At 33.2% G+C, this 26909-nt stretch overlaps 1 protein-coding gene across 1 annotated transcript in view; it reads right to left on the minus strand.

Annotated features, from left to right (window-relative positions):
- Positions 1-2220: 2220 nt before the first annotated feature.
- The window catches only part of LOC106465086 (ubiquitin-conjugating enzyme E2-24 kDa-like), a 56126-nt gene continuing 31437 nt past the window's right edge, over positions 2221-26909 (minus strand). The window contains exons 4-5 of the mRNA XM_013925281.2: positions 3658-3790; positions 2221-2379 (exon numbers count right to left, since the gene is read on the minus strand). Of these exons, the coding sequence (XP_013780735.1) occupies positions 2221-2379; positions 3658-3790 (292 nt within the window). The remainder of the gene's footprint in view (positions 2380-3657; positions 3791-26909) is intronic.

Below are 26909 nucleotides of genomic sequence, written 5' to 3' on the forward strand. Positions count from 1 at the left end.
ATTTTAAATGTTGATCATATTAATTTTAAAAGGTGTTAAGTGTTTCTTCAATCTCCACTGTTGCCAAAAATAATAAGATCACTGTCTAGTTATTTTCTACCAAAAATTAATCTGAAAGTTAATCAAAAAGTGCATGGTGGGAACACTCGTTAACAAGCACAAGATAATGCACTGAAGATATTTGGGGACTTGTACAACATATTAAACTGCACCTGCACTGAAGTTAAATGTGGACTTAGTACCAGATAATAAATTGCTCCTGCACCGAAGTTAAATGTAGCTTAGTACCACATATTAAACTTCTCCTGCACCGAAGTTAAATGTGGCTTAGTACCACATGTTAAACTGCTCCTGTACCGAAGTTAAATGTGGATTTACTACCACATATTAAACTGCTCCTGCATTGAAGTTAAATGTGGCTTAGTACCACATATTAAACTGCTCCTGTATCGAAGTTAAATGTGGATTTACTACCACATATTAAACTTCTCCTGCACCGAAGTTAAATGTGGCTTAGTACCACATATTAAACTTCTCCTGCGCCGAAGTTAAATGTGGACTTAGTACCACATATTAAACTTCTCCTGCACCAAGCACGAATCGTCAGTACATATAAAAATCGTTAACGAAGATCAATTTGCCATAATAAGTTAACTTTTCCTTTTAATTAATTAATATGAAATTATATTTTTCTATGTCACAATATGTGGCAATCTCCTGAAATCACAAAGTATTTTTGTTTTGAATATCGCACGGTGTTTGGTTACCTTTTTGAAACGCCTTTACTACGGTAATAACAAAAGCCTCTTATGTAAGCGCTTCGACTTGGTGCTCTCATCTTTCAAATCGATGAACTGATATCAGAAAATGCACTGCATAAGAACTTCGCCTCGGGTTTTAGCGACATTGTGTTGAACATTTTGTACGTGCAAGTACAGGAAAGTGAAGGACTAGCGTACGCTGCGTCTCATGAAAATATTCATTTCGGGACTAGGTTAAATAAAATTTACACGTTGAAGCAACATGCTTACAAAGACGCAGATTTAGATAATATCGATTCTTGGTACACCTACGTTTTAATGACTCAGCACGACTGACAAACCTAAACCACGCTTTTAATTTCAAATTATAAACGTGAACGTGATAGCTAGTTTATCCGTTCACTAACGTTAGATAGAATAAAATTCAACAAAGCTAAACATTTATAATTGGAACATCTGAATTACTTTTTTTTAGAGAGAAAATCATGCCAAACAGGCGAAAATAAAGAGAGTTGAATTTTAGCTTAACTTAACTGTTATTGTTCAGCTACAAGTTATTAAGGGCAGTGTATTTTGTGACCCATACTAGCAGGGTGTTGTGTCCAGCTTGTTGGTTTGCATGTTGTTTTTATCCGTTTTTCCATTTTCTCAAAGTAATGTTAACTAAAATGCTTGTTAGTTTTGTTTGTTTGTTTTTCGAATTTCGCGCAAAGCTACACGAGGGCTATCTGCGCTAGCCGTCCCTAATTTAGCAGTGTAAGAATGGAGGGAAGGCAGCTAGTCATCACCACCCACCGCCAACTCTTGGGCTACTCTTTTACCAACGAATAGTGGGATTGACCGTCACATAATAACGCCCCCACGGCTGAAAGGACGAGCATGTTTAGTGGGACGGAGATTCGAACCGCGACCCTCAGATTGCGAGTGGAGTGCCCTAACCACATGGCCATACCGGGCCTAATTAAAATGTTTACAGGGTATACTGTCTTATGCAACTTAAACGCCTTCAATATAGTTTCATCCACTAGTCAGCCTAAAACTTAAAACTGAACAGAGAACAGCAATCCCTGTTGTTCTTAGCTGAACTGATGTTAAAAGATTTCAAAAATATTGTAAATCTATCTATAGCTATATAAAAATTAAATATACAGGTACAACCTTGCTTTTAAAAACGTCAAGTCTCAAAGATCTTAAAAATGTAGATAATTTGTTCAAGATAAATATATACAATTTATCAGAATGCATCTCTGTTGTCAATACTTAGCAAACGAAATATATTTTAGACATTTTGAGTCCTTGTAATAAAAATTTACATCAAATATACACATACATTCATCATTTGATATTCATGAAGTTTCCAACAGTTAGATTTTGACAAATTCGCAACTACATAAAATATTCACGAGGAAAACAATGCTCCTGACAAAAAAATCTTCAGCAAATGAAGGGGGGGGGGATGCTAATCCTTACCTGGATTACAATCTGTGAGCAGTGAACATATGGAAAGAAGAACTTTAGATATGGTGAGGGCAGGGCTCCAGTTATCCTTTAAGATATCTAAACAAATAACTCCTTGACTGTTGATGTTACAATGGTAGATTCTGGTCCTAAAAGTCACCTGTGGCAATAAGAAGAACCCAATCTGGATAGTGGCTTATAACACAACATAATATTTATGAACAAAAATGGACCTATTGATCCACTATACTAAAACTATGAAAAAACAAACCTCAAAGCCAGCCCTCATCATTCATTATATTTATCAAGCCTTCCCTTAAACCCATTCAAATTTACTGCCTCCACCACAATTGAAGGTAATTCATTCCAAAGGCCAACCACCCGGTTAGAGAAATAAAACTGTCTTAACTGGAGATGACTCCTACCCTACCAAAATTTATACTTGTGTTCCCTAGTTCTGATATTCTCATTGTTAAGTGTGAAAAAAGATGATGCTTCAACACTATCAATTCCCTTTACAATCTTAAACACCTCATTCAGATCCCCTGTAACTCTTATTTTTTCAAGACAAAAGAATTTGAGAGATTTCAACCTCTCCTCATATGACAACCCCTCCATCCCAGGCACCATTCACCTTTCCAACAATTCAATGTTTTTCCTAAGGTAAAGAGCCAAAGGCTGAACACAATACTCCAAATGTGGCCTAACCAGTGACCTATACAGTGAAATTATAACCTCTTTAGACTTGTATTCAATATTTCTGTAGATACAACCTAAAATCCTGTTTGCCCTACCACTAGCAACAGCACAGTACTTGGATGGCTTAAGAGACTGTTCAACTATTACACCAAAATCACTTTCTTTTATGACACTGTTAAGGTTATTCCCATCAAAATTATACTTTAATTCAAAATATGATAATTCTCATTCGTTATATTACAATTATTATAATTAAAACCCATCTGCCATTTATTTACCCAACTCACTTTCTTCCATCCAGACACTCTTCTATCCAATTTGCTAACTTATCTCCCACACCCACAGAGATGATAATGTTTTTACAAGCCTTTTATGTGGTGCAAAATTAATATTTCTGAACACTGCTTTTAACACATTACATTTTATGGTGTTACTACCTTAGTGTTAGAGCTTTATTTTCATAAAACTCTGGAAGACACATAACAAATACTAACTAGGTCCAATCTCAAACGACGAGAAAAGAATAGTTTCCATATTTACTGATAACCTACTGCTTATTGAGTGTATTTATAAAAAAATTCAAGTTCAGAGCTAATGAGCCTGACTAACAGATTTTTGTGACAAATAATTGCTCAGACTACACAACTTTCTTTGTCTCTTTTTCTTAAAAAAAAAGGGGGGGGGGGTAATTTAGGAGCAACCACAATTGACAGCATACATTTGAATAACATTGCCTTACTTTTGGAGGTTTGAATGGGTACTCAGGTGAGAAATGGATGTCCAGGAAGAATACACCTCCTTCATAGACAGAACCAGGAGGACCCAGTATAGTAGACACCCACTCATACAAATTGTCTCCTTTTGGACCAGCACTACAAAAGAAAAAACAGTGATTAGTAAATGCAATGAAATTAAATATTAATATATATATAATTCAATTTAAACATAAACATTCACACTATCGGTAATTTTTATTTCGTATTTTAACGTTTTTTGAGTTTAGTTACTATAATAAATTTTCAATGATAATAAACATCCTCTTACAAATCAAGTGCACGAGGATATATTTGAATATCTATATTCATGATGTTAGAAAAATACATAGGTTCAAAAAGTATTGACAGAAATGAATAAAAACTCTATAACTCAAGGTGGACCTTTTGAAAGTGCTCAGGTTATAAGGTTTTATAAACTTAAATATCTCCAAAAAAATTCGAGTAATCAAAAGCTATTTATAAAAAAAATGACACGTTCAATTAATTAAAATATAACGCAAGCAAATACATACATTTAATTCACTCCAACAAGGTTAAAAACAACATATACTTAACTTGCTTAAATATATAAACAAACCCAATATATCTGTTCAGATAAAGGACCAAAGTGACTCACACTAAGCAAAGAGACCAGAAAACAAAAACGAAAGATATTTCGGAATTATTGATGTGTACCAATGACTGAATGTTTGTTTTAACGCAAAGTTATAGAATGGACTCTTTAAGCACTGTCCGCTGCGAAGATCGAACCTCGAATTCTCGCATTGTAAGTCCAAAAGTTTCCCACTAAGCTACAGGGAAGGCTGCAAACTAACTTAATGAAAAAATAATATAGAACTTCGTCTTACAGTTATTTAGTTACAACAACAACGCATTCTGGCTACTGCGATTAACCTTCAGTAAGAGAAACTAAAGTTCACACATAATACAACTTTATCTTTGTACAACCATCAGTGCTGACAAACATTTATCACTCCAGTGCTATTATCATATTTTACATTGCATTGCTGTACTTCACAATTAAATGTTTGGTGAAAATGAGGAAATAACTTATCACTAGGCGCCACGTGTGACGAGTACGAGGTATTTGTATGATATATAGGACGTACCACTATTGATGTATGATTTCAGCATATTATACAGACTATAGGTGGAGTGTAGAAGCTGTAACACGATATTTCGTTATGATACAGTATCTGTGTTCTGATCATACGTGAATCAACTGAAAGATCCTCGTGCAATTTTTATAATGTAAATACATAAAGTAAACCAAATATGTGATTATACTTTTACTGCGTGATATTTTATTGAAAAATAATACATTAGTTAGTGATGTGTATACATACTTACACATAGCAGTTATAATTAATCACTTTCGCTTCAACAACTATATGTTCTGAGATTTCTGAAGAAAACCATCATAACGTACGTAGCACGACCTATAAATTTATGTTAATTCGTGACACAAAAACGAAACAGTCGATTTTCAAACGGTCGTCGAATCCACGAATATATTTAAACCCTAGTTCTATACGGAGTGGACAAAAAACTATCAGATAGACATTTTCTATTGCCGTACTGAACATGATTATGAGTAGCGTTTAAACGTGCCATGATAGCCATGTGTCTAAACATACCCACATTTATATGATCATGTGACGACGTGAGGTTTCTCGTCTCTCCCACTAGATCAAATGTGCACATACACAAAAAAAAAAACGATAAAAAAACTGACCAGCTATTATTTCTTTACGCTCACCTTGTAAACTAATGTTTCTGCTAGTTTTCTATGTAGGCCAGGCGGTTAGGGCGCTTGACTTGCAATCTGAGTGTTGCGGCTTCGAATCCCCATCCCACTAAACTTGCTGGGGGCGTTATAAGTAACGATCAATACCACTATTCATTGGTAAAAGAGTAGCACAAGAGTTGACGATGACTAGCTGCCTTCTCTCTAGTCTTACACTGCTAAATTAGTGACGACTAGAGCAAATAGTCCTCGTGTAACTTTGCGCGAAATTCAAAACAAACTAAACCAGTTTTCAATCATAGGTATTCGTCGCAGTTCGCAGATGATGTAGTAGTTTGGAAAAGTGTTCCCACCCCGTCTATTGTAGCTACAAATATCCAACCTCAATTAAATATAATAACGGAATACTGCCGAAAATATCGAATTAAAATCAATGTACCTAAAACACAACTAGTCGTTTTCGTAAAATTAACTTAACATAAAAAAAGACTCTCCAGAACTGTATATGAATGGAGCACTTCTCCAAACGAAAACAAAAGCTAAATTCCTAGGTCTGACTTATGACACAAAATTAACATGGATTGAACACATATACAATATAAAAGCCAAAGTTTGGCAGCGTACGAACTATGCAAGGAGTGTAGCAGGTAAAAATAACTGAGCAACAGCAGAAAAATAGTTAAAATATATAAAACATACATACGACCAGTAATAGAATATGCAGTACCAGGTTGGATAAATATAACACCAAAACAAATTAAAACTAAATTACAAACATTACAGAACACACTACTTACAACAGCATTCAGAGTACCTAGATCAACTTCCTCAACATTTATACACAATTACACACATATAGAAGCACTAACTGATAGACTCCTACATAGTTTACTAAATTATTTCTCGAAAAATTGGCAAAAAGAATGATCTACTATGTGAACTCGACCGTTTCTGCATACATGATGAAAATAGTCTTAAGTACCCCTCCCCTATTAATATTTATATTAGAAATAAAAATAGATTAAGGCCATATAAAACTAGAAATAATACCATCAATAGTTTTAATTTACTATGAAAGCATTAAAAAGGGTTTTAGATGTGAATGCTCATGCCAAAATTTAAAATTATTGAAAAAATGTGAACGATACAACTGGAACTGTTCGCGTAGTGTGCACTTTAACACAACTGAATAAAGTGAAAATATATTAACACATCAGTATTAATATAATTACCTACACGAACATGACCCTGAAAGAACTCAGAGTGAAAGCGTGGACTAGCTAAACTCTGGCCCTCTTGTAGTAATTAAATAAATACTGAAGAGATAATCAAGTGCAGGAGGGAGGAAGAGGTTTTTGAACCTGACCCACCCAGGTCTAAAAGACCTAAATACCAATACTTGGAACTGCTACGCACAGATACATTAAGCGCCAATATACGAAATTAAAGAAATAAGAAGTAGTGTATCAAATTTACCCATAAACCGTAGTACTTCATTCATTTCAAAACGGAAAGTGTGTTTTGTTATAATTATTGAATCTACAAGAAGTTTTATTAGCTGACGGCTTAGGTATTATACATCAATACTGATAACTCGTACAGAGTTTCAGATAATTAACGATGGACAATTTAATTACAAGTACTTGTAGCAGTAGTGAAATCTTTAAATGTTGCGTATACTAGTCTTTAAGCTCCCACTAATAATACTAACGCACTTTGCTTTCTTCCAAACATAGTATTCATTCTTCAATCATACATTACGCTGGCTGTTTCTTTTTTCTTGTTTGTTTGTTTCTTTTTGTGTGTATTTTTACTTATATTTTTATGTAGTACTGCAACAAAATTTACTTTTACTAAAACTTTGCTAAATTCTGCCTGCATAATACTTGTTTTTGTATTTACTTGTGCAGAAATTAACATTAATTCTAACTGTCGGATGTTACTTTGAGCTTTGTCTACTCATACTGAAACCAGAACCTAACTGAATCTGGACTAATTTAATTTACATCGACCAGTAGATGAAAATTTGCCCCCACACGAAACAGTGCCAACTTTACCAATTCTATTCCTGTTCTTTACTATGACTGTTTTCTGCCCAGAACATAAAAATTGCACAGCGAGATCCTGTAAAGCCTTTCTTTTCATATACACAAAAAATCTCCATTAAACTAAATATATGAGAACTAGACCGTTCAGTTTAGTCAGGCAGAACGAAACTTAGTAAGTTTTCTTTGGAAAATTGCTTTATCAAATTCATTATTTTCATCTTGTGAGATAATGTATGTCTGTCAAGTACTCTCAACAAATTTTGATGGATTTAAATTAAATATTGCATACACATGTTGAGAATAAATTAGTGTTTTGTGAAAAGTCAAATATAATGGTTACACTTTATGATGCGAGACTGCATTTCTCACTGAAAAATTAAGGACCAATAATAAATACAGAATTTCAGGTTGCTCACACGAATTCCATTTTAATGACGATATCACACTAATTATGTTTATGACTGCAATAACTTGCAGTGGTATTTTCTTTTTACACTTTTATTTTCAATATTTACTGTAAGAATAAACTAGTTGGCCGATATATTAAATTAGTTACGTTATTTACTAGCTTATATGTTCGTTTGTTGTTAGTTAAGCGCAAAACAACACAATGGGCTATCTGTACTGCGCTCATGAAGGGATCGAACCATGAATTGTAGGGTTAATAAGCCTCGAAACGTAACGTTAAACCACGGAGTATTTAAATATCAGTCCCGATCTGTGTTGTAACTTGTGTTGATCATAAATTAATGATAACTACATCGTGAAAATAAGATTAACCTCAAAAACTTCATTTCGTTGAAGCTAAAGTTAGTGATAGTTTGTTTGTAATTAAGCACAAAGCTACACAATGGGCTATCTGTGCTCTGCCCACCACAAGTTAGTGATAGATCTATATTTGTAGAACTTCTAGTTATGAGAATATAAATGTTACTCGCCAGTGATACTATAACGCAAGCCAATCCAAATATTTGGGAAGTAAATCTACCATTAGAGGGCGAATATATATAATATCAACTTGACGTGATAATACTTAAGAATTTCGTGAACTCTATTATATAGTTCGTTATGTACACCTAACTATATATAATAGGAGCTCATCTTTTCGCATATTTTAATTCTAAATGGCGACAAAGTGAACTTGTTCTTCGATATTCATAATTAAGTCCAAAACACCTAGTTCGTCAGGGACATAAATCGACTATTTTGATCTTTAAAATGATTTAAGCGACAGTAACGAAAGTGGCAGTTAATTCAGATCATACAAACATTTCTTCTGCAACAAGCGATACAACAGACCCTTTACTTAGGCCCGAATGCGGCTTGAGAACATATTGAAGGAGGAACATGCTGCTCAGTGATTAACTTTCCGGTTAATGTTTGTGCTGGGAAAAAAAAAAAAAAAAAAAAAAAAATTAGGAAGTGTGATATAATGAATATAAATAGTTTGAATATAGTTTTCGTGATGATAGAGCTCTCCGTTTTTTGTTGTTGTTGAGCTTTTGGCAATGGGCCAAACATTGACCTGCCATTTCGAATAACTGGTTTTAAAAGACGGTGAAAAACAAATAAGAAATTTCGTGAACGTTCAACTTGATAGCCTTTATACAAGAACAATCTGGAATAATCTCGTGTACTTAAAAGCTGGGTATTTTGCGCTCACTAGGGTGCACCTTTGCAGGGACAAGACGAGGGAAAGGATTCTATTGCGCGGTAATGCCAATGAATTATTTTGTCGAATTACGATTAACCAACAAAATTTTTTCACCTATCTACAAAGCTCGTACATAGATAAAATACTCAATATTATGGCTTCACAAATGTTTAATTCTATCATGAATGGAGTTAATAGGCTGGAGTGTTTTCATCATCGTAGATGACACTATGGATTTAAACACAAACAAACTGCTCATATTGCGCACTACATAAACCCAACCCTTGAAATACAAGAGGGGTTTGTCGGTTTATACAGGACACTGCAGATTTACGGTAATTCGCTTACTACATAAATGACCAACAGTATGTTATCGACCTTGGCACTTGATATTTCAATTTTGTGAGGTCAGTGCTGTGATGTAGCTGCAAGCTGGAGTGGAATTCATAATGGTGTCGCCACGCGATACGTAACGAAAAATCCTTTCGCTCATTATATTTCACTGCTATCTTACACCTTGAACGGCTGCGTAGCGGATATAGTTTCTAGCTTTACATTGTCCGAAATACTTTTGGAATTCCCCAGTCTCTACGAACATTCATTGACGGAAGCTGGAAGAGGTATGTTGTCTTTGCAAAAGTGACACAGGAAAAGGAAATGTTTAGTGGGAGTCTCTCATTAAATCACTCATCCACACTCCTTAGATCTACTGAACTATTTTGAAAAAAAAAAAACTTTCATGAAATGGTCCAACCTCTACACGAAATCACAAATGGTGGGTTCGATGGCTAGAAGAGAGGCTAATGCATTAGAAACGTACAAGACTTTTTTATTCCCACAAAATCGGAAAGAGGATACAAGTCGGTGTTTGAGAACCAAAGACTATTATTGACTTCCTCATAACGATATGAAATACCACTTCTAGATGTTCTCTCTTTCGAGTGCCCTTCGGGGTAAAATATATTGGCAATACTTACAGCATCGCTCAAGAAGATCTTAATTCTGAAATTCAGATCTTTTCTTTCTCGGATGTTCAAAGATGGTATAAGTAGGCACGCAATTTGAAAGAAGACTTTGATGTTTTCGTTAAATGAAACTGCGTACTAATCTCTCATATCTGGTTAATCTATCTGTACCTTATTTGATTATCCCATTGACATCAGTAGCTCTTCTTACATTTCGGCTATTGAAAACCTATCTGACGACTACAATGACAGATGCTTGTGTTTGTGCCCTTGAAGTACTACAAATTGAAAAAAAAAAAAAAGGCGAACATATGTGACGTTATTACTATGTGCACATGAACAAAACAAGATTTACACCTACAGTTCTTTTCACAAGGTAATATCTTATTTCGTTTTTTTAAAGCAAGCATTTCGCATTTTTATTTCTGATATTCACGAATCAGCGTTAAGCATATTTTATGTATTTAAATTACCAGATTATTTTCTAAAACATGGTAAATAAAAAAACGTGGAAAGGGAGATAAGGGTGAAATTACACAAGGGGTGGAAGAATTACACAAGGGGTGGAAGAGAGGAACTTCATGAAGACTGCCCCCACCCCAATTGTTAGTGTGTCGGACTGAGAATCCTAGGTTTCGTGTTTTGCGCCCTGTGACCGCCATAAAAAAAAATCACGATACGCGCTTTGGGGTCGTAGGTGCGTTATATAAGTGACGGTCAAATCCTCCTATTCGATTAGTTGACCACGAGTTGGCGGTAGGTGTTGATGACTAGCTGCTTTCCCTCTAGTATATCACTTCAAAAATAGGGACGGCTAGCACAAAATAGTATTCGAATAGTATTGTGCGAAATTCAACAAAGCAATATATGAAGGAGGAAAGTCATCTTATTTATTTTACCAGTATTTCAGTGGGTTTGTTTTTCTGTTGGAATGTTCGTGTCTACGGTATCTGTAACTGCAATATGTCTATTTCAGCAGACAGGCTGTGCGTATCGTTAAAACAAAACAAAAAAATGTAAATTATAAATATGTCTTTTTGAAGAACAAATACCTTGCGGTTTTAAGACAGAAGCATAATTTCGAGAGTAAATGAGTGAAATATAATGTTATTCTATTATCCATAGATTTTACGTTTTTAACGCTGCATTACTAAAATATTGAATAAAAGTAATTAACACAAGGTGCAGGTTAGACTACAGAGCTTTTACAAAAAAAAATAAATAAAAAACGTGTAACAAAAATTACGTGTTTCTTCTCATCTTCATTTACTCGTTTTGAGCTCTTACATTAAAATAAATTCACGTGAAATTGTTATTGAATCCATGCAGAAAACATGTATGTATATCGGCCACAGACACTTGAGAACAAAGAGCATGCGACCACACATTTAAGTGTAAAGTTCAATAACCTGACCTATGGATTTAGCAGGCTCTTATTTCCCCACTGAATAAAGCGAAATCTTAATACAGCATGTCCCAAGATTGCTGGCTACCCATAAAATAGGGAGGAAGAGGCGTGTGCTCCAGACAAAGCAACACTATTTTGGCTTGGCAGAAAAAAAAAAAGTTCAGTATAACGACATGATATTCTGTCTGGTTTCACTCCACTGATTACTTTTCACGCGTTTCATTCATCGTCACAGTAACACAAATAAATAGGTAATTTTTTTCCTACTTCCTACCATATATTCTTCATTTATGATAGTTTGACATTGTTCTTGAAATGTATATTATTAATTTTCTACTCATACAGACATTCTCAAAGATGTTTTATTGACGATACCATTTACTTTTTACAACACCCAACTTAGCTTCTTCTGATCATGCTTCATCATCTACAGTTGTTTTCCTTATACATTGGATTCAGTGTAAATGTTCAGCATTACAAAAGGCAGGCGAGCCTGTCCTGTATTCTGAAGAATAAGCGTGATTCTAAAGGTGTAGGTATGCCATTAGTTACCTTAAAGAAAAATGGATCATTAACTACACTATATGCATTATATATATATATATATATATAAAGGAACATAACAAAAGTAAGGATTTACGAACATCACGTGTAAAAAGTGTTTATCCAATAATAAACTGCAAACCATATTATGGAGAAAATCTTATTGTCTGACACGTCGTAACATTTTATTTTGGTTATTGTGCACCTTACGTAATATCAGTAAAATAAATAAATATAATAAATAAAATACAGTGGCAGAGACATTCAACAATAACAACAGAGAGAGTTATAAATTTAGGTTTGTTAGTTTTATAAATTTCGCGCAAAGCTATAGAATAATTACCTACGTATAACCGCCCCCAATTTTGAGCTGACAGACTAGAGGGAAGGCAGCTAGTAAACAGCATCCACCGCCAACTCTTGGGCTACTCTTAGCTTCATTCCAAACGTACATTTAAAAGCTGGTATGACGTCATAAAACTATTTCTCGCTACTGAACATGGAGATGGTTAAAAATGAACTGTATAACATTTCCTTGAAAATATCGATTTTGTTCCCGTGATAACTTGCAATCCGGTGAATCGACGTGGTCCAAATGTTTGAAAATCAAACAACATATACGACATGAAAGCTAACGGAATGCAACACAAGTTTTAAATAGATGTGTTCTTCCCGTTTGTGAAAAAATGAGTATATTTCAAAAGATTTAGCATACATATCTATCCTATTCAAGTAATGCAAACAATAAGGATATAACTATAATACAGAATATTATATATATATATATATATATATATACTTTATAATGTGAATTTTCCAAGCACCAGCGGTGACTGTACTTACCAATATCTGTACAAAGTTTTTTTTATATGAATAATAAAAGTATTAAACACGTTATCAGCCAAAAACGTTCAAAAACCCTTTTAAAGAGACAAATGGAAGTAATGGAAAAAAAGTTGGTAAAAAAAAGGCAAAAAACACATCTATGGCCATATTTTAAAATTTTAACGGAGGGGGAGAAAAAAATAACTGCATATTAATTTGTAATTTAAACAAAATGAGAATTAATTGCTTCAACTGAAACTTTCATATTGTGGACCCCCCCCCCCCTTATATGCATTTTTAAAGAGGATGACGGATGACCAATAATCCAGAGGCTTGCTGAAGATGAAGAATTTTTCCACCAATGAGCATTTCTCATTTGGTTATTGGTAATAAATAACTTGTAGAAAATAGAGATGAACACGAAAGTTAAAACATATGTTTGCTTGAAATCAGTTTAACAAACCCATTTTTATATATTTACTGTATATTTTGAAATTCAAATTACAAAAACAGCTCCCCCTATCCCTATCACCGTAGTTCCTGAGATTTGATCAACTAAAACTTGGATTCATCCTATTTTGTATAAACTTCTCCATGTGTAATACATTGAAAACGAAGTTACCTCATACAGTCATACACAATATTTCGATATTTCTTTAACAAACAAGAATAAAAAAAAAGGCAGAACTTGTGAACCTAAGGGCAATTACTTAAAATACCTGAATCCACACACAATGACTAGAATAAATAAACTAAAGGTTCGCTTTAACATAGTTTCATTTCAATAATTATTATTATTACAAAATAATTCAATACAAATTAAATTATAATACAATGTAATTTATGATTCACTCACGAGTTTTTAGCTCATCTTAGTTAATAACATTGATCATTCACTATTTTACTTAATAACGTTTGACTTTAAAACGACAACAATATATTTTATTACTTTAAGTTATTCTATATTTTTATCGTTAAACAGAAATTATCTTGCCTCTAACTTAAATAGTTATATTATTTTCATTTTTTATCGATAAAGATAAATTACTATTTTTGTTGCTAAGTAACAAACATGTTTATGTATAATGTCCTTTTTAACTGTTTGAATTTTAGATTTAAAACCCTGTATTCTATTATGATATTTTTTTATCCACAAGTAATAACTTTTATTCATTATAAATAATATTTTATACTAATATCTCACAGGAACTATTTTCATTAAATTATACCTTTTATATATAGTTTCATTTGCATCATTATGTGATATATATATATATATATATATATATATAATAAATAGATTTAATTAATATAAATCCCAGTGTTTTGTCATATCACTAATATGCTGTTTCAAGTGTAATATCAGGATGTATTTTATGTTTTCTGCCCCTTCAGTTAAAAAGTAAAATTTTCACAAGTATGTTACTTTTCTTTCATTTTCCTTAAGGGGTTAACTGGGTTAAGTAGAGATTAAGCGTTTTCTTGTCGAATTCTCTTACAAGAATAACGTCGTTTAATTAGCGAGCCGAGTAATTTTTGTTGGCAAATCATATAAGAGTTTATTCGCCCTCGTTCTTCACTGCCCGTTGGCCACCTGATCTAATAGGCACCAATCACAAGTGCCAAAAATACAATAATCACTGTTTTCTTGTGTCAGGAATTTGTGAGTGTATTGACATATTTAAAACAGTGTTGGGATCTGGGAGATCAGATGTGTCAAATCACAATTTTTACACAGACTAAACAAGATTTTAATATACGATTTAAACAGTATTCCTGTAGTATCCGTAACTTTTAACTTTTATGCGAAAACACCTAAAGTTCTTCCTTTCGATTTCTGGTAACAGATCAATGCACCTTTCTGTTGTTTTACTCTTCCGGAACTCCTCATGTTCTCTCGCCATGTTAAAATTAACTTTCATTTGTGTGGGCACCGTTTGGCTTTAGCCTATAGTTTTATATGTTTGCCTTTGCTGTGAGCGAACCTTATACGAGTTTCTTCACGGTTTATTACTGTTGTAGTGAAGTTCAAATAGGAACTTGGCTTTCACAGAGTTAAAGCCACTGTTTAAATTTTAATTAGGGAACAGTTTCGTTAGTATTTCTCGTTTATACTCTTGCATCATTTACAGGGGGAAAACTCATATTAGCAAGAGCTCATTTGAATATTAAAATTTACATCGTTTTTGCTAGTCCCCACCCCTTATTTCACAGAAACACAATATGACCTGCCCTGCTGTGAACTGAATAACTGTTTACAGTATTGTGGTGCATCGTTGTTTGTACTGCAAGATTGTCATTAACATTTGTTTTGTATATAAATCTGTCTTGTCTCTTGCTTTGTGACTTAACTGTAGAAAATCGTTGGAAAATGTACATCCAAAACCGAGATCCGTTATTAGTAGGCCTAAATTTTCTGCTTTGTTGGTTATCCACACCAGCTTAAATTTTTATCAGTTTCTAAACCTAAATATCTTATACCTATAGTGTCAACTAATCGCATACTGTTCACCACATACATAGAATGGATTGTATCGTAAATAAATAACCTAACCTAATAAGTCAACTTATGATGAAAGGTTTTTCTGTACTATAAGGAACTGATACGTTAATAGTCCCAAGAGAATAAAGTTATGGAGGAATAGCATTAACGACATGATGAAAAATATGATTTTGGAAGCCCAGATAAAAACATATTTGACTGTCCCTCATCTCGGTGACGTGTACAGAACAAAAATATTACTGACCACTCCAGTCTTGTCCCGAGGAGAAGGTGCATAATTGTAGCCTGAAAATTAACCCACAGTATATACATGTGAGGACTCCCAAAATGAACAATTTTAGAAGTTTATGCAGCTTTCTTTCTCACCTTATCTTTCTTTGGAATCTTATCCTGTTAATTAGATAACATAAAAAAAATACTACAACTTGTATGCTTATTGTTATCAGGGGCGCACTTAGAATAGGGCTGTATTGATTTTTAATTTAATTATTTAATTTTACGGAAATCGGTGTAAACTGCTGAAATTCAATACGACAACGAAGTCATTGAACCGACACCGTATCTGTGAAGCAATGCATCATAACATTTTCTATAATTCTTAATTTACGATGTTCATCTTCTCGAAACTGAGCAAGCCTTTAATAAACATTATAAGACTGTTGTTGTACACAAAAAATTAGATTTGTTTAACAAAGTATTTCTACCATAGATGTGTCTGTGAATTATCGAACTACTTTACTGAGTCAATCTAAGTGAAAGGTGATTTTCATGTTACGAAGTTAAAATTATTTACATAATTCGGTAAAACTTCATATTTCATCTATTTTCTCCACCCTAACACTAACTGCAGAGACGCGATCAACGTATGGTGAATTGAAAAGTTAAAAAATATTAAATAAAATTGAAAATGCTCCTTTTCGCCTTCTCTGAACGAGTAATTTAATTCAGTTTTTAGAATTATCTTCACAGTTTTAACTGTTAACTACTGTTTTCTTTTACTTTTATGGTTTTATTGCCTGTACAGGGACAGTTTGTCCTCCATCAAAACGCTAAATCACAGCAGGAGCTTATTAGCTGTATCACGTAAACAGCACGTGATCTTTGTACAAGCATAAGCTTGATATGTTTTCGTGAGCTTGGATCTCCAAAAACGAACTTATGAAGCTTTCAAATATCTGTTTTAGAACACAAAAAATTATATCTGTTACCAGGACAGAATGCCCCCAAAGTACAATAATTTATGTGGCTTTTTGAGTAAGCTATAAATTGGTTAAGACATTCCTTCACACGTTCAAGTAGAATTATGAAATTCGCACACAAAGAAATTACGTCAGATTGTTATTCTATGGCCACCAAAATCAAATATCTGTAGTGAGTTTGTGTTTCTAACTGGTTGGAAAACTAAAGAATTCTATTATTGAAGTTATAAATTTCTAAAATTGAGAAGTCGGATCTCAGTTGCGTCACGTGACAAAGAAAAATGAAGGTTGGGATTTTTTTTTTAAGTTTTCTTTTTGATATTACCAAATTAAAACTTTGGTAGTATATAAATGTGAATTATAAACTACATGTTTATTAACATACATTTATAATAATATGCGCACATTTACCCGCTATTAAGAATATGAGCGAAAACAAAACCATCTATGTTTTCTTAGACATTTATTAGGCTCTCTGCTGTTTAACACACTGGAACGAATCAACAGAAACATTTCATTTGCGAAACAGATAATGGAATTAACCAAAAAACATAATTCATGTTTTGGTGACAGGTGTTCTTTAAATTTGGGGTCTTTTAATTGATTCGAAGCCAAATATAATTATAGTTACCTTTACATACTGCTATTGGTCAACCCAGCTATGAAAGCTGAAGTTGGGACAGCTTCTTACACTTAACTGAAAAAAAAGGGGGGAGCTATTTGATCTCTTACCCAACACCCTTAATAAATGAATATAAATAAATGACATTAAATGAATGTCAAGAGATGCATGCTGAAGAAAAGATGGCGAATGTTTATGGAATATAATATTTTTATGATTTCTTATTACATACCTTGAAGACTGGTTATATCTAAAATTTCTAACTATGAAGAAAATACACACTTAAATGCCTTAGAAAAGAAACTCCCGTCACCTTCTCTAATTAAGCATAGGCCCCAAAAAATTGCCTGGCTACTCAGTTGGGTCGAGAATTCAGAAAGTTCGAGAACTCTTGTAAGTTGTATTATGACATAGCATACGGTAGTTAATAATGTACTACTTCACCAACCAATCCCTAAGGCATAAGAACAACTGGTGGCGAAGAAGGAAATGACAAAATTAAGTGAAGTCTAGTAATGCCTTATATACTATGTTGTTTTGTTTGTTCAAAAACAATTTAGGGACATTACTTTTATAAAAATTTAAAAATAAAAGTATATTTATGTTTACTAAGTCTTAGCTTCTACCCATCCCGACACTTCTTGCGGCCCACAGTTTGGGAAGCCCTAAAAAACGCCACCAGTTTTCACCGAACAAAAGACCTTTCAAAGCTTACGAGTGAAATGTCTCAGCAAGTCAAAGACCCAAAAAAACGCCATCAGTCGTCTTCTAAAAAACCTGAAGATCGTTCAGCATATAACTGACTACCTTCAAGCCGAGCTGAAGCTTAAAAACATGAAGATTGTACAAGGATAATTATTGAGAACACTTGCAAGAAACTTTAAAGCTGTTCATGACGTACAAGTGACAAATTTAAAACAAACCAATGCGACCAGTAAAACATCACCAGTCTTAAACAAAAAGGTTGGTTCACCCATGCATACAGGTAACAACTTTCGAGTCTTATCACATTTTCAAAAAAAAAAGAAAATACTTTTCTTTAAAAAATTAAACGCTCGGTCCTCTTTCTGCTTGTATTTCACAAATTAGAAAAAAAATCTTCCAGGATATATTACAGATTCAATGGAAGTCTTACAAGATACAAGTAACAATGACAAATCTTTACTGCAAGTAAAGATTTGTATTTTGGTATTAAACACGTAACAAAGCTTACTGGAGTTTATTCGACTATCCATCAGAATGTTTTTTATTAACATTCATCATCAAATGGTATACTGATTTGGAATTTTGACACGATCTTCGATGCTTAGAAAAAGAACTATCACACCATAAAATGATAAATAATTACCCCATCTTCCGTCTTTGTTACTTTAGTCGTCTGTGATATCAAGTGTAAAAATAAAGGTTTGTTGAAATAAGCTACCAAGGAAACTCCCTACTGAATTAATGATGAAGAAGAGTTTTAAATAAAAACTAATACAGCTAAATTAGAATACAACGTGTATACACATACCACATGAATAAACCTTGAAGTTGTGCCTTATATAGTAAATACATAAACGTCACATTAAAGCAACTCTGACAAACCCATACAAGTAACAGAAGAAACAATGAGAAACATATAATTACAGAATTAAGAAGTAACCAGAGAAAACAAACTTGTAGAGAGTGACAAAGATAATTGTTTGTTGTTGTTTTTGAGCAGAAAGACGAAAGTAAAACCCAGGAATTTTCTGTTTCCATCGCGATTTTCTTGGTTTAGTTTTCAAACGTCCTTGAACCAACTCACGAGTCACTGGCCTACAAAATGTACAAGCTAAATACGTTTGTGCTGGGCTGTTTCAGTTAGCGAACAGCCTCCCACTTTCACCTGTCCAGAAACAAAATTCAACCGCGTGACAACTGCGATACTGGTTGTATATATGTGTGAACCAAACATAAGGCAGCCAATATAGCTTAAAATCCATTCAGGGAATGTTGTTATTATAGCGGGAACACACATATATTTGTAAGCGGTATCAGATAACAGCTAACTGCGGTGCTTTATTCTTTAAATAAAAGTTTTGACTGTTTATTTCATTACATTCACAGGTTAATTTTAAATCATAAAAAAACTTAGTTAACTGTATATAAACATAACTTATCCTAATTTAGCTGTAATTTAGTTTTTGTTTAATAAACTTTTTCCATCGTAATTCATTAGGGAATTTCCCTGGTGGCTCATTTCAAGAATTATATATATATATTATAATTAGTATCACATCCAACTAAAATAACATCATTTTATAGTGTCATAATTCTTTTTCTAAATCAATCTAGTACTTGACGGTGAATGTCAATTTAAAAAACAAAAATATTTTTTGATCGACTGTCGAATTAAACTAAAGTAGCTTTCCAAATGATAGTATATTGTTTGACCAACAACCAATTTATTTGACGACGCTTTCAGTACAAGTCAACTTATGTTTGAAAGTAATAATTCATTTCTAATTACAAACACACGATATCACGGTTTATTAAAAGCCTATATCGATTACCTCTTTCACACGCGGCAAATATTTATTTTCTTTTTATAGGACATTTATTCACGTTGAATTTAATTGTAGAAACGCAGTGCTCACAAAAATGTACTAGCAATATTCCGTCATTTTTTTAATATTCAGCTAAGCCTGATACTCATATATTTAGTGACGTGTAATAGTATTAGATACCAATTTGGGCGAAGAAAGATTCTTCAATTATCGAGCACCCCTGATGAAATGGTTCAGTTAGTTAGTTAGTTTAGTGGATACCAGTTAAATGAGTTCGGTTACCTTTTCTAAAATCTTCTCCCTCCCTCCAAAGCGCACATGCTTCCGCTAACCGTGTGTTCTTCATACATACTGATCTATGTCATCACTGAATAGCAACTATACACAAAGAAGGCAGTCCACAAACAATCACAAACTGCAACTAGGTTATAACAGTTGCTAGGTGATACTTGAATACATAAAGTATGCATAATAGAAATTAGTAAGTATATTGTTATACATTCTTCTTTACATTCACTCACAAGTTCTTAGAAATATGTTATAGCATTCTACTAATTCTTGAATATTCATAATGGATATAGAATGCATTGTTAAAGACCATAATAGGCCTAATAATAATGCATATTATTATACATTAGTATAAGAATAAAGTATCTATTCACAATGGATATAGAATGCATTGTTAAAGACCATAATAGGCCTAATAATAATTTCTGATGACAAGTAAATTAAATATAATCTTGCTCTTCTCCCTTAAAAAAAGGGATTGACACCATAACAAAGCATAATATAGTTCAAATTAACCACCTAACAGTACTAAAGGAAGAAAACAGGGTACAAAGTGATCACTAAATAGTGACTACAAGAGAGAAAAACTGGGTTCAGAGTAATTACCAAACAGTAAATACACCATGATGTAACACAAAAAGAAGACATTGTTTAGGGTAATCACCACATAATAACTAAACCAAGACAAGAGCAATGGTAACATGAATCCTTTGCTCTTCTGCATAACAATATGAAGACAAACTTCTAAATAAGGCTAGCAACTGATACTGTAATTAGTGACCAGTTCCAGCTTTATAATAGTTGCTTCAAAACATTACATACAAATTGCAAAATTAACTAAAACATTCAGTAATTCTAAGTTACAACATTTATGGAAATGTGCATGTTAGTATCTATGGATATTTCAGTTCACCCAACTATAATACAATTAAAATAACATACATACATTTATCTGTATGTTGCAGACTTTGATTAGAACACAAAGCATTAATTTTTACATGTTTCAATAGACTAAACAAAAATAATTTATTATGTCTTTTTAAAACTTACAGGTTTTAGTAACTTATAAGTAAATCTGTTAAAAAGTACAACCAAAATGAGTTAGTTTTATAACAATAAAAATTTCATTAGCAATTAGAAAAGTTCATGTACTTAATGGTATTTGTAGGCAACAGTATGTTAAAACCAAACATTGTAAGTTTGATTTCAAATATCTGCTGAAAAACTATCATTCATCTTAACTTCTATGTCCAAAAACGAGTGTCTACTGGGTAGTCTACCACAAGACACTGAAGGTAAGAAAGTTGGACATCTAAATCCACCTACCCTGGAGACACTAAGGTACACAAGTCAGAGTTTATGAAACTCATTTTGACTGAGGCACCTAATTTAAATATCTAAAGACACCTAAATAAAATGCCTTGAAATACCTAAGTTGGACATGTAGAAATATCTAAGCTAAAAACCTAGAGGTACCAAAGTTGGACATCTAAGTGGGTATTTCTAAAATAACAGTTAAAAAGCTGTGAAAAATTAATAGTCTGTCCAGATGAGGTTCATTCATAAATAACTGTAACCTGGAGCATGTATGATTATGAATATTAAACATGAATTACATAAAATATACTTGACTGTGAGATGTAGGCTACAAAAATCAATAGTATATTGTTGTACATTCTTATCCACATACACTCACAAGTTGTTAGAAATATATAACAGTTGTCACAAAAAGTTATAAAGTCCACAACTACAAAGATAACAGAGCATGTTGAAAGTACAGCCTCAACACAACATATAATAAACAAGTATTGAGAATCAATGACAAGATAACAGAAATGCTGGGTACACTTTCTGCATAAGTAGTCTGTTAATATTTTTTCCAAAAACTTGTACCTGCATGTCATAAGTCTTGATAAACTCTCAAACCATACATATCATGGAACTGACTCATGAATTACACCACACAATAAACGTTTTCAAAGATTCAAAACCGTTCACGTCAACCTTTATCTACTGCACTATTAACGACAAATTAACAAATCTCCATAACAATTTCCAGCTGCAGCTTAACATTTTACATCTCGAACTAATGGGATCAAATAGTCAATAGCTATAGTAAATCATCACGAACCATATCAGCTAGCTACTAGCTATGTTTATTATCATTACAATGTATAAAATTAGCTTCGGTATCAAGTAATCCTTTGCAGATAGTTTAGCATAATAAAAGCTAGCAAACAAGATAAAGAAAAAAATGGTAATTTAAAATATACAAATAGGGATTGTAAAAAAGTAAGGAAACAAGGCTGGAGATACTGTAGACATGATTTACTCAAACTACAAATCCCTATTTTGACACAACCAAATGTAATTCTAAGTAACAGCATGGAGCCAAAATAGGGATTTGTAGTATAAGTAAATAATGTCTACAGAATCTCCAGCCTTGTTTCCTTAATTTTCTTTTACGATTCCTATTTGCAGGTTTTTAAATTTCCAATTTTTAATTATCTTGTATCAATCATGAGTTATAATAATCCCACATATAAGTTCCGTATTACATTACTAGTGGAATACTAAGATCACTTGAAGTACACGTCTTCTTATACAAACTCATTGCTTATCATATATAAGCACACCTATATATTTGTAACGGTTCTTGTATTCAAATTGCTCAAGGCAACTTCGTTCTTGCAATGAAAAGTTTGCTTGTTTCTCTCGCTAAGAAATCGAGTTTTTTCGTTGTTTTTTTGTCAGTCACAATACGATATATTACGTTTATCATGACTTTCAGCCGACTAAGAGAAGAATTTCAACTTTTAGAATAGAGACAGACAGATAGAGAGATTATGTAAACCTTGTATTCTCAACCAATGAAGCAATCAATATGTTTTAGTGGGTATCGGTTTGAAACTTAAAACATCGAACATAAAACTACTGACAAATATATGCTAACAAACCTTGAAAGTAAAATCTGAAACACGTGAAAGGTCTTTAAGAATGTGGAGGCGTCGTACTAGACGTATGAAAACAACAACCTCAAAGTTAGAGTATACAAGCGGACCTGAAATTTTGCTCTAATGATATTATGTACGTCATGAAAGCCACTTTTAGAAGGACTTGCGATTCTTCTCTTCTTATCTGATTGCACTGGCTAGACACCAAACAATATTAAGTGTGCCACGCTCATGTGCATAAAAGTGTATTGGAAAAAGTCACGAATTGCTAACTTTCGGTACGTGCGTAAGCATAATATTGCCACCTCTTTGTGCAAAGTATGTAAAAATGTGTTTCTACCTAGCTCTTCATAGAAAATATAAAAGGTAACTGAATTAGGAGGTAACTCACTGTCACTCCAATAAATACTAACTATTCAAATAATATTAACATTCACATTCTGTGTAACAACTGTTTACGTATTATTTCGTTAAGTCTACAAACAGGAATAGCACCGTCATAAACACTGGGTATTAAAGTTTTATAGTAGTGGAAAAATAAATATTACATGTCTGATCTACTACACTGTAATAAACTTCTGTGTTTCTGCTTGGCTGTATTCGTTTTACCATTCAAACCAAATTGTGTACGTACATTTTTCAGTGACGAATCGTTCTGAAAAACGTTAAAATACGTTAGTTCAACTTAAAATCGTTATTAAGCATCTAAACCACTTTTAATAACGAAAAACTAACTACAAGTTAAATTCTAACAATAAATCTTCCTCTCTCTCCCTACTTTCATGTAAAGATAGCCGCCTTTAGCAACAAATATTATACAAATACCGCTTATACTGTACAACACAGCAAAATATGTTTGTGAAAAAGTGGGTTCTAAGAAACCACTTGTTAACTTAAAACCTAAAATTTTGAACGAAAGAATCCTACCAGAACCATTTCATATACCTCCTATCAGCGTCATTCCGTATTTTTCGAATGAAATAATCTTACCAGGACTAGCCCGTTTGTTCAAAAGTGAGAACAAATGTAGTCTATATTTCCGAATGGGAAAAGCAAGATAAAACCAAAATCTACAATACAGTTGGAGAAACCATTCGCTATATGATTTCGATGTCTATATTTCAACTCTGTATAAAGACAGACTGAGGACTTCTTCTGTTTGTTTCTTTTCCAACCGCTTTAATTTGATACAGTCTTAGTTTACGCTTTCATTACAAGTCGATCTTTGAACAAAAAATACGGCTAATTATCCCTTAAAGCTAAGTTTCTGTTTTAATACTGAATGCAAAAGCAATAACTCCTGTAAAAGAAATAAAATAGTTGATTATTTAAGTAATTTTCAGCCAAGAATGTACGAGAGATTAGCATAATTAAGTGTTTTCCAACCTTTTCAAGTCCACGGCACACTTACTTTGATAAAAATGTTGTGGTGCACACACACACCGGCACCTTATTAAAACCCGGCGCAACACACGACTCGTACGTGAACTACAAGTCATTAGAGCATAGCGTGACGTACCGTCTCCCACTTGTACACCGACAGAGCAATAAGACAGACTATACTAGGTTCCGTCCACAAAACTAATTTACATAAACGAAACATTTCATTTATTTACTTTTCCCATATGCGACTTCTCCAAAATTACGCGGCATACCTGTTCGTGTCTATTGGGAGACAGTGGCATAGTTACATGCAACATTGTATGTTCTGATCATTTCCAGGCTTACAACTACGAATATTACCTCAGCACAATATTTCTATCCGGTATTTCAAAGAATTTATCTAGCACGTAAATACTGAGCCCATTGTTTGAAAATTACATGCTAGTTCATTAAATCGTCTAGGGGGTACTGAATTACTCTTTACGTTGCATGGACGCCCGCGGGAAGGGGCAAGAGGGCCATTTGCCTCACCTTATCTTTCACAAAAAATTGCACGTAGTTAAACTAAATATTTTAGTAAATTTTATTAAAATCGTAAATTTGTGTTTGCATAACACATATTCTTTTAGTCTGTTGACTTACACTGTAAAAGCTGATCCCCTAACCTACATGTTTTGCCCCCCCCCCCGGAAAATATTTCCGTGAGCGACCATGATACGTTGAATTGTTACCGTGGCTTTCTTGCTGCATGGAATATGTTAATCACGTCTTGCTGATGAACAGTAATTTCATTCCACGCGAAATGAGTTTTCTTAAATACATTCATTCCTATACGATCATCTACATTATAGTTAATCTTATGATTATATATTTTTAAAATAATTACACTAAGATATAATCGTCGCTGCTATGATAGAAGAAATATGAATGATCACAAGAAAATACAAAGACAAATGAAAATTGCAGAAAAAGGGAATGTCACCTTAAAACACAAGCTAAACGAACAGACCCCCCTAATATACGGTTCAGACACAGCTATTCCTAATAATTAGGGCTGTTGACAAGAGGAGAGGCATCCAGAAACCAGCACTCGCCGCTCATACAGAAACTGTTAACCAAATATTAGGATTCACTGTTATAGCTTACTATTCCCAATTGAAAGTACGAAAGTTGTTCAGTGGAATACAGCCTCAATCCTTGAATCTTCCAGCCACAGCCAAATACGCTAAACGCTTGGCCAAGCTCGACCTACAAGAAGTTACTTGTAATGTAATATATGTTAGGCAAATGTCATGAATTGTTTTATATTCGGATTAAAGAAGTCTTAAAGTGCTTTACCTGCGTAAAGTTCGTCGTAGAGTTTATATATAAATTATAAACAAGTTAAACTAGTTGGATCTCAATGTAAAATTTCCTATGGTTTACCAACTATCAGACGCATAGTTTCTAATATTGAAACCTTCAAGCACATATTAAATGCGTTTTAGGAACGTTTTTGAAGCCTTTTGTTAACAATGGATTTATTGTAAAAAGCAGTTTTGAGTTTTTCACAAACTTACCAGCAATAACATTCGATGAACGGTTATGTTGCGTTAATTTTGATATAAAATCTTTGTATGCCAATATACCATTACATGAAGTAATTCAGTTCAAATGCAGATTTAGTACATGGAAGTGATCAATTTTTTTAATGCTTAACAAAACCAGTATTTCTTGAATTAATGAAGTTCGAAACTATGAAATCATAGTTTAAATTTAATTAGGGAGGCCAACATTCGCTGGCGAATGCAACATGACTCCACCATGCAATCCGAACATGGCCAATTTTGAAAAACAGAAAAATTGAAAACTGGTTATATCACTGCTTGGGGCCTGCAAGAAGGTATCTTTGTACTAAATCTCATGTTGGTTGGTTGGTTGACACAAACATAAATAATTCACGAAAATCCCAAAAATGTGTTTTCCTCACTGAAAATTGAGCAAAACACAAAAATTCCAAAAGTGTCTATATCTCTGTTTGGAACCTGCAAAGAGTATTATGGTACTAACTCCCACGCATATTGGTCGAAATATGGCTAAGTAATTGACCAAACCCCTTAAAATTATGGGTTTATTTAACCTTTTGATCCCTCTAAATTGACCAAGAATGGCCATATTCCACGTTTTTATAATGTATATGTACTAGACCTGTAAAAAAGTATCTTTATACCAAATCCCATGTAAATTGGCAGAAATACGGTGGAGTAATTGTCAAAAAACTCTAAAAATTGTGCTTTTGGTGGCATCTTTACCCCATATAATTAATAAAAAGCGACAAGTGCACCATTTTTGTTTGTCAGTGTGTGGAACCTATAGAAAAGTATCTTTGTACTGGTCAAACTTTGGCCAAGTAATTGACCAAATACCCCAAAATTATGCTTTTTTGTGAGCTCTGACCTTCCCAGAAAAAAAAATTATCTTTATGATGAGAAACAACGGTTAGAAAACTAATTAAAAAATTTTAAACTTTTAAAGTAGTGTTCATATATATATATATATATATATA

This window comes from Limulus polyphemus, unplaced genomic scaffold, assembly GCF_000517525.1.
Source record: "Limulus polyphemus unplaced genomic scaffold, Limulus_polyphemus-2.1.2 Scaffold1830, whole genome shotgun sequence".
Taxonomy (NCBI): domain Eukaryota; kingdom Metazoa; phylum Arthropoda; class Merostomata; order Xiphosura; family Limulidae; genus Limulus; species Limulus polyphemus.